General features: G+C 65.0%; 1 protein-coding gene across 1 annotated transcript in view; it reads left to right on the top strand.

Annotated features, from left to right (window-relative positions):
• Window positions 1-2,268: 2,268 nt before the first annotated feature.
• SCARF2 (scavenger receptor class F member 2) overlaps window positions 2,269-9,103 on the top strand; it is a 7,376-nt gene continuing 541 nt past the window's right edge. Inside the window, exons 1-11 of the mRNA XM_007955469.1 lie at window positions 2,269-2,291; window positions 4,224-4,282; window positions 4,391-4,492; window positions 4,678-5,197; window positions 5,285-5,503; window positions 5,644-5,772; window positions 6,283-6,386; window positions 6,459-6,576; window positions 6,748-6,863; window positions 7,864-8,016; window positions 8,702-9,099. Coding sequence (XP_007953660.1) covers window positions 2,269-2,291; window positions 4,224-4,282; window positions 4,391-4,492; window positions 4,678-5,197; window positions 5,285-5,503; window positions 5,644-5,772; window positions 6,283-6,386; window positions 6,459-6,576; window positions 6,748-6,863; window positions 7,864-8,016; window positions 8,702-9,099 — 1,941 coding nt within the window. The remainder of the gene's footprint in view (window positions 2,292-4,223; window positions 4,283-4,390; window positions 4,493-4,677; window positions 5,198-5,284; window positions 5,504-5,643; window positions 5,773-6,282; window positions 6,387-6,458; window positions 6,577-6,747; window positions 6,864-7,863; window positions 8,017-8,701; window positions 9,100-9,103) is intronic.

Genomic DNA, 9,103 nt, shown 5'->3' with positions numbered 1-9,103 from the left:
GGCAAAGGCCGTGACGAGGTCAAGGGCATCTCGCGCCCAGGCGAGGAGCTGCTGTGTGGGGCGCCTTGGCGCGTGTTGGGGGCGTCGCGCGGGCGGGAAGCCAGACGGACGACCACAGGTCTCCGGGTGGGGTCCCGTCGGTGCGCCCTGGGCGGTGGGGCCCGCGGAGGCCGCGTCCAAGGCTTCGCAGTCGCCACAGACGAGGGGCCGCGAGGGGGCCGCTAGGGGTTTCCGAGCTTGGATCCCGAGGCGCGCAGACCCCTCCCCGCCGTGGGCCCCGCCCCCGGGGCGGGGGCCGGCCGGGCCAGCCATCTGCTTCGCATCGAGCCTGCGCCGCCTCCGCGGCCTCCCGGGCCCAGGAATGCAGTGGCGGCTGCGGGCGGAACGCGCCTGGAGAGGGGGAGGGCGCGATCGCCAGGCCCTGGCTACCGGGCTGCCGCGACCGGGCCGACCTCCCTGGTGACCAGCGGACCAGCCTTGGCCTGACCCTCTGCACCCCCAGCGTCGCGGGCCTGGCTGGGGGACCCTCGGTTTCCACTTCCTTTGCTGGGAAGCTCTGCAAGCGGCAGCCTGGGCCAGAGAGCCCCGGTTCGGGTTCCCCCGCAGAGCCCTGGACGGGCGCGAGGCCCTTGACCTCGTCGGGCACGTTTTGGCCGCTGTGAAATGGGGCTGGTGGTGGTGGTACCCACATGACGGGCTGGGTGACGGCTTTGATCATGTGGGGAATGGGTTTAGGAGAGCCAGGCCCTTTGGGACCCTGCCTGCCTTCTCTTTCCTTATTCTCCCAGGGTGGGCGCAGGCGGAGCCTGGCCGGTCTCCCTGGGGAGCTGGGAGGCGGGAGGACCAGAGCCAGCACTCCCCAAACAGCCTGTGCATCGCACCCGCTGTGCGCAGGCCTGTTCCCGGGCAACTACAGCCGCAGACGTACCTCCCCATCTCAGGAGGGACAGGTCCATGTTGGGGAGGATTACTGAGTTGGGGGTGCCGTTTCCTGTGGGGCGTTCTAGGGACACCCCCCGTGGAATCCTGCAGAGAGGAGGCCTGTGAGCGTGGGGCAAGGATCCCTGAGCTGTGAGAAGCCATGGGAGCCCCACAGACTGGCTCAGGGAGTTCTGGAGGAGGGACTGGAGAGGAGAGGGAGGTGGCTTGGCTACAGGGGCTGTTTGGGGTTTTTCTCTGGGGGCCACGGGAGCAGGTGAAAGGCCTGGGGGAGCCGGTTTGGGACAGGCAGGGGCCGGCGCGACAGGCAAAGAGCCGAGGACAGGAGGTCAGGAGTGGGCGCAGGGGTCGGGTGGCCTGGTTGGTGGGCAAAGGGTGGACGTGGTAGGAAGTTGTGTAGAGACAGCCGAGTGCTATGGTGACTCCCACCGGCATGCGGGGTGGATTCCATTACTGCTGGGTCTGGTGTGGTCTGTGTGTGAGAAAGAGGAGTTAGGGAGGCTGCCTGGGGTTGGCCTTCAGTCTGGAAAGGCTGTGATCATGTGTAGAGACCCCCAGAGGCCTCCCTGTGGCCCAGCAGGAGGCCCCAGGCAGCGGCAGCGTTGCGGTGGATCAGGTGAGATCGGAGGGTGGGGTGTGATGGGGAGAGCGTGGTCTGTGGGCTGGGCTCTTCTGGCAGAAGGAAACCCAGGCAGGAGCCAGGTGCTGGCAATGTGTGCTGCGCACAGGTGACTGAGATGAGGGTGCACCTGGGGGTCCTGCAGGTGCGGCTGTGGCCCAGGCGCAGGCGTGATCTAGGCGTGGCCTGCGCAAGGGCACAGAGGTTTCAGACGGAGAAATCGTGGCACATTGGTTTGTGGGTAACAGTGACCAACAGTGGGGGCTCCAGGTCCCCAGGATCTCCCAGAACTGCTCGCTTGGTCATGCCCCCCTCTTCCACCTCATCCCTGAGAGATTTCCCACCAGGGGTCTTTTCCAAGAAGAAAAAGCTGCTATTCCCAGTAAACCCACATTGGCGCTGTCCTGTGGTGGTGGGGAGGCTGCTGGGGCGAGGCATGTCACATGGCATGACAAAGAGGACACAGAATGCTGCCTGAACTTTCCGGTTCATGGGCCCACAGACCACGGCTTACCTAAATGTCATGGTATCACCACGGCCCACGCCGTCACTCTCTTCATTAACCCTCCCACCAAACCCACAGGCCCAGTTTCTGCAGTCAGGAGCCTGGGGCTGGGGCCAGACAGCATAGACAGACCCGGGAAGCACACGCAGTGAACGGGGCCCTCCAGCCACTTCTCCAGGGCATCTGGGAAGGCTGCCTGCAGGGCATGGCCGCCACAGCGCAGACCGGGTGGGACTGCAGGGGAACGGGCTGACCTGCTCGGGCAGAGCCGCCCTGCTGCTGGACACCTGGAGGCCCGGGGCCAGGACCGGGTGGATGGAAGCAATGGGAGTTTCTAGTTTTCTTTGTGAAAAATCTGCCGGGCCCTCTCACTGCCTTGCCCTGTTCCCTGGGCCCCAACTGTGGCCTGAGGAAGGAAGAATCGGCCCTTTAGTGGGAGAGGGGGCCTCTCTTGCGGGGACTGGTGCCCCATTCAGAGTTCAGCCATGGTCCGGAGCTGGGGTATGGTTGGGGGGTCATCCTGTGCAGTTGGAGGGAGACCCTCAGCCCACCGGGCTCCTCAGGTCCTGAGTGTCTTTTCCCCCAGCACCACATCTTGGTTCTAGATTCAGATCCTTCTGCAGGACGCTCTTTCTCTCTAAAGTGTGAATGATTGCTATGTATGAATCTTTAGAATCTGAATGTAGTTCCTTTGGAGCTGACGAAGCCCTATAAACCAACCTGCACCCTCAGGGGCTATTCTTTATCAGCCTTCTCTTCCCCAAAATATGGGTGCCGCCTAGCCCAGTCCTTGTCCAGCAGGGATGGCGTCCCTTGGGCAAACCTTTGTACCAGTGGTCTATGGATTTGGAGCCTGCCCCACATAGTGTGACAGTGATCAATTAGATACCTTCTCCTGAGGCAACAAGCAGCTCTGGTGGTGCAGTGCCTAATGGATCTGACTGCTAATCAGAAGGTTGGCAGTTCAAACCCACCAGCCACTCTGTGGAAGGGAGAGTCAGCAATCTACTTCCATAAAGATTTACCACCTCGTAAACCCAATGGGGGTCTCTATGAGTCAGAATCGCCTCGATTGCAGTGAGTTTGGATACTGAGGCAACATCACAGACTTTGTAAAGCCCAACGTAGTGACATAAGATTGTTGTTGTTGTTGTTATTTGCCGTCGAGTTGGCCCCGACTCATAGCAACCCCTCCTTGGGTTTCCAAGGCAGTATCACTGCGGAAGTAGGATTGCCCAACCTTCCTTCCGAGGAGTGGCTGCTGGGTTTGAACCGCCAGCCTTCTGCTTAGCAGTCAAGTGCCTTAGGCACTATGCTACAAGATACACATGTGTATAAATAGATGCTAGAGTGTTTCCTCCCTCCAGCCCAAGTCTCACTCCGTGGCCCACGGGTGCCAGCCTTCTCCTAACATTGGGCCTCACCCTCCCTCCAGGGCCCGGTGAGGTGTTGGCCCCTCACATAGTGTCTGCCCCCACCTCAGACTCCCCACGCTGCCACTTAGCTCCAACTGGGCGTCAGGGTGCCCTTCTGTCCCTCTAGCCCAGCCACTCCTGACACACCCCAATACCTGACAGCCATCTGGCCAGGCCCCATCCCCTGGGGTGCTCTAGTCCCTATCCTAGGGGGGACTGTGGACCTCTCCCGGGCCCCACCTGGCACACTGGCCAGCCTGCATGCTGCCCCTCCTCCAGGGCCACTTGGATCTGCTCTCTCAGGTTTAGGGGCTGGACCAGGGAGTCCTGTGGGTGAGGTTAGGGAAACCCTTGGGGTCAGGGTTGTTTGTAGTGAGCCCTAAGGGTGGGAGGGGAGCTCTGGTAGCATAGTGGCTAAGACACTTGACTGCTCACCAGAAGGCTGGCGGTTCAAACCCACCAGCCACTCCTCGGTAGGAAGGTTGGGCAATCCTACTTCCGTAGTGATACTGCCTCGGAAACCCAAGGAGGGGTCGCTTTGAGTCGGGTCTGACTTGACGGCACATGAGAACAACAACAACAAAGGGTGGGAACTTGTTCTCATTCACTGCGGAGTCTCCTACCTATATCAGTGCCTGGGCTCTGGTCACCTCTTCCCAACGTGGCCCAGCCAGGAGAGTCTCAGACGGGTGGGGCCCGGAGGAGGCACGGCGCACAGGCTCAAGCGCCCTCCCTCTGCCTACAGCTCCCTGGTGCCCGCGTGCTGTGCGGGCTGGAGGCAGCAGGGGGACGAGTGCGGGATAGGTGAGTGGGGCCTCCCGGGGTGCCTGGGCAAGGGCGCGGGGAGGGAGAAGACGGAGAGAGGGGGGGTGGCGGCCGGGCGCGCGCAGCTCAGGCCCGGTTCTTTCTCAGCGGTGTGCGAGGGCAACTCCACGTGCTCGGACAACGAGGTGTGCGTTCGGCCCGGCGAGTGCCGCTGCCGCCACGGCTACTTCGGAGCCAACTGCGACACCAGTGAGCGCGGGGTGCGGCGGGGTGGGCGCTGGACAGGAGGGCGGGATCCTGGAGGGAGCCGGCGGGGTCTGATCTGGGGACGGGACTTGGCCGGAGGCCCCTTAGGCCCGGAAGGCGGAACTCGGGCCTGGCGTGGCTTTGGCTAGAGCTGCCTCCGCTCGGGTCCCCTCTGCTCGCCCCCGCAGAGTGCCCGCGGCAGTTCTGGGGTCCCGACTGCAAGGAGCTTTGCAGCTGCCACCCGCACGGGCAGTGCGAAGACGTGACGGGCCAGTGTACGTGCCACGCGCGACGCTGGGGCGCGCGCTGCGAGCACGCGTGCCAGTGCCAGCACGGCGCGTGCCACCCGCGGAGCGGCGCGTGCCGCTGCGAGCCGGGCTGGTGGGGCGCGCAGTGCGCCAGCGCCTGCTACTGCAGCGCCACGTCGCGCTGCGACCCGCAGACGGGCGCGTGCCTGTGCCACGCGGGCTGGTGGGGCCGCAGCTGCAACAACCAGTGCGCCTGCAACGCGTCGCCCTGCGAGCAGCAGAGCGGCCGCTGCCAGTGCCGCGAGCGGACCTTCGGCGCGCGCTGCGAGCGCTTCTGCCAGTGCTTCCGCGGCCGCTGCCACCCGGTGGACGGCACGTGCGCCTGCGAGCCGGGCTACCGCGGCAAGTACTGCCGCGAACCGTGCCCCGCCGGCTTCTACGGCCTGGGCTGCCGCCGCCGGTGAGCGCGGGCCCCAGGCGCGGGAGCGGGAAGGGGAAGGGCGGCCCGCCGGGCCCCGGCGAGCCCACCGCCTCTCGCCCTCCCCAGGTGCGGCCAGTGCAAGGGTCAGCAGCCATGCACGGTGGCCGAGGGCCGCTGCTTGACGTGCGAGCCGGGCTGGAACGGCACCAAGTGCGACCAGCCGTGCGCCAGCGGCTTCTACGGCGAGGGCTGCGGTCACCGCTGCCCGCCGTGCCGCGACGGCCATGCCTGTAACCACGTCACCGGCAAGTGCACGCGCTGCAACGCGGGCTGGATTGGCGACCGGTGAGCAGCGCGCGTGCGTCGCGGGCCGGAAACGCAGAGCCCCAGCCCTGGCTTCCGCCAAAGGTCCTCTGCGGAGGACGCTGGGGACGTGGGGGCCTTTTGGCCCCGTCGCCGCTGACGGCCCCTCCTCGCCTTCCTAGGTGTGAGACCAAGTGCAGTAATGGCACCTACGGCGAGGACTGCGCCTTCGTGTGCGCAGACTGCGGCAGCGGCCACTGTGACTTTCAATCCGGGCGCTGCCTGTGTAGCCCCGGCGTCCACGGCCCCCAGTGAGTGTCCCGGAGCCCGGAAGGGGTTAGGGGGTGGGGGCACGCCCAACACAGGAGGCTTCAGCCAGACCCAGGGGCTGCTGTGCTGGCGAGAGAGGTAGGGCCCAGGACCGCCTCGCTGCCCTGGCTGGAGCCTGTGGTCAGTGGGTTCCTGAGGACCTGCGGGGACAGGTGACCCCCAGATGGGGTGCAGAGAGCAGGGTGCTCTGCTTACAGCCGGAGGTCTGGTCTGGCAGCCCCCCTTCCCATCGCCAGAGGAGCCAGCCGTAGAAATGCGCGTTGCTCCGGGGACCACGGCGCACACCCCAGGCGTCTCCTTGTGGTTGTGCACACGGCCATTCTTTTCAAAAGTGACCCCTCCCTGTGTGCCGGGAGGTGAAGTGGGGTCTCAGTTTCTGGAGACTGGAACTGCAGAACGCGGCTCCGCTTCGGGGTCGCCCGGACGCGGGGCAGGGTGGGGGCCACCACCGGAGGGCCGCTACGGCCCGCCCTGAACCCGCGTCCCCGCAGCTGTAACTTGACGTGTCCACCTGGGCTCCACGGCGTGGACTGCGCCCAGGCCTGCAGCTGCCACGAAGACTCATGCGACCCGGTCACCGGTGCCTGCCGCCTGGGTGAGGGGCGCCCTGGAGGGGAGGGGCGGAGGGGAGACCCGGCGCCTGGGCTGACCCCGGCCCCTCCCGCAGAGACCAACCAGCGCAAGGGCGTGATGGGCGCGGGCGCGCTGCTGGCCCTGCTCCTTGGCCTGCTGCTCTCTCTACTCGGCTGCTGCTGCGCGTGCCGCGGCAAGGACCCGGCGCGCAGGTGAGGTTCCGCCCCGCCCCGCGCTCTCTTTGGTTCAATCCCCGGCCTTTCAGGCGCGGCCCCGCCCTCCCCGGGCCCAGGCCCCGCCCTCCCCGGGCCCAGGCCCCGCCCCTCTGCTTACTGCCCTCTCCAGGCCTGACCACGCCTCTGACCCAGGCCTCGCCCCCGCAGGGAGCTCTCTCTCGGGAGGAAGAAGGCGCCGCAAAGGCTGTGCGGACGCTTCAGCCGCATCAGCATGAAGCTGCCCCGGATTCCACTCCGCAGGCAGAAGCTGCCCAAGGTGGTAGGTAAGGACGTCAACGCAGGGTCTTTGGGGAAACACCTTCTGACCCAGAGGACTGCTGGGAAGTGAGTGGGCGTGGGGAGGCGAGACCAGACGAAGAGAAGAGGGCAAATGCTGTTGCCGGTGAGCCGAGAGAGGAAAGCAGGGGCCCTGCGTGTGCGGGAGGCCTTGGCCCTGTTTCTGTGAATGGTGGCGGTGTGTGGACACCTGCCCTATCCTTTCTCCTCCCACCAAGTCTGAGAAATCCGCTGCGCATCTCCCAGGGTATAGCTTCCAAGGGAACGTGCGTGGGCTTGCATGCATGGAAGCGCCTTCCTGCTGGGACCTGGAGTGGTGTCCTGAGCCCTTCCACAAGGGATGGGAGGAGGGGTGCTGTTCCTGTCTGCACTGCACTGGCCTCGACCTCCCCCCCCATTTTCCACTTGTGTCAGAAGCTGGGGTTGGGGACTCGTGGGAGGTAAACAACACATACACAAAACCCTTTGGTCAACCCAGCAATGGGGCTCTCTGCACCCCACAACCCATCTGTGAAGTGAGGGCAGGCTGGCCAGCCTCTGGGGTCCCCATTGCGGGCTCTGCCATCTTGGGGCCAGGTGGTGTGGGTACAGCCTGCCGAGATGGGCCGGCGAGGGGCGGAGCGATAAAGGCAGCTTGGACCCTATCCATACATAGTGTTCTGAGACTCCCCGGGTCCCGCAAGGCAGGGCCTGCGGCAGGGCTCAGAGGCCCTGGGGCCAGGCCCCCAGCCAGGTGTCCTCTTTAGCCCCAGCTGTCACCTTTCTGACCCTTTTTGCAACATTCAGCCCAACTCTCCTCCCAACGTTATGGTTGCTGCGCCTTTGCGGGGTTCACCACTACCCAGTCTTGGTCCAGTGTCGCTGTGCCTGCTGCCGGCAGCCTGAGAACAGGGCTAGTGCTGGTCACTTCATCACCGTGGCAGGAGGGTTGGTGAGCGCAGGCTGGGCAGGTTCCGCCCCTGGCACTGTTCTTCACTCCGCCCCTAGTGGCCCACCACGACTTGGACAACACCCTCAACTGCAGCTTCCTGGAGCCGCCCTCCGGACTGGAGCAGCCTTCCCCTTCGTGGTCTTCCAGGGCCTCCTTCTCCTCGTTCGATACCACCGATGAAGGCCCTGTGTACTGTGTACCCCATGAGGGTGAGTTACGCTGCCTAGGGCTTTCCCAGCCCAGAGGTTACAAGCCTGCAAAAAAAAAAAAAAAAAAAAAAACGTTCCAAGGAAAAGCTCTGTGTTCCCAAGGGGCCAGGCAGCACAGGCAGGGGCCATGGCCGTGTTAGTTGGGGGTGGACAGAGCAGAGGCTGCCTCACTGGGCTCAGTTCTCCTGGTTCAGATAGTCGTTTCCCTGCTGGTGGGGTGACAGAGCAAACCTGTGAGGCTGGGTGGAGGGGTAGCACTGGAGATAGGAGGGGGATCGAGGGGTGCAGTGACAACAGGAAGCCTTTTGGCTGGAATTCTGGCTTTGCTCCAGACTACCTCTTCTGCGGGACACTGGGCAAGTGACTAACTTTAAACCCTCGCCCTTTAAAGGATAAAGGAATCTTCTTGGGGGTGGATCACTGGAGAAATGAATTAAGATGCTCCCGATCCTGAGGCTGGAGGTGTGGCGGGGGGCCGTGTCCCTCCCCTCGAGGCCTCGCCCGGCCCTACACCCAGGGTTTCTGAAGGAGGTTTGTGGTTGGTGTGGTGAACTGCCAACCAGGACTATAGGCCCACAGAGCCCCAGGCGCGGCGGCTTGGAGGGAAGACGGGGGTCCGTGCCCAGAGGCTGAGCAGTCCGGAGCTCTCCGTGAGGCTGTGAATGTCACGCTTGTGCCTTGGCAGAGGCTACGGCCGAAAGCCGGGACTTGGAGGCCCCTGCTGCCCCAGCCGAAGCTCTGGCGCCATCCGCAGCGCCTCTGACCACGCCCTCGTCCCCAGAGGAGGCGTCTCCCCTCCCCGCGTCTTCGGACAGCGAGCGGTCTGCATCGAGCATGGAGGGGCCCGGAGGGGCCCTGTACGCGCGCGTGGCCCGGCCGGCCCGGGCTCGAGGCGAAGCCGGGGGCCTGTCGCTGTCGCCGTCTCCTGAGCGCAGGAAGCCGCCGCCGCCTGACCCCGCCACCAAGCCCAAGGTGTCCTGGATACACAGCAAGCACGGGGGCGCGGTCGCCATTGCCCGTGCGCCCTCGCCGCCGCCCCCAGCCCCCGAGCCCGCGCCCAGTCCCAGCAAGAGGAAACGGACTCCCA

This window comes from Orycteropus afer, unplaced genomic scaffold (genome assembly GCF_000298275.1).
Source record: "Orycteropus afer afer isolate SDZICR_OR568_19922 unplaced genomic scaffold, OryAfe1.0 scaffold00502, whole genome shotgun sequence".
Classification (NCBI taxonomy): Eukaryota; Metazoa; Chordata; class Mammalia; order Tubulidentata; family Orycteropodidae; genus Orycteropus; species Orycteropus afer.
The sequence above is the reverse complement of the archived record's forward strand: the minus strand, read 5'-3'. Positions and strand labels throughout refer to the sequence as shown.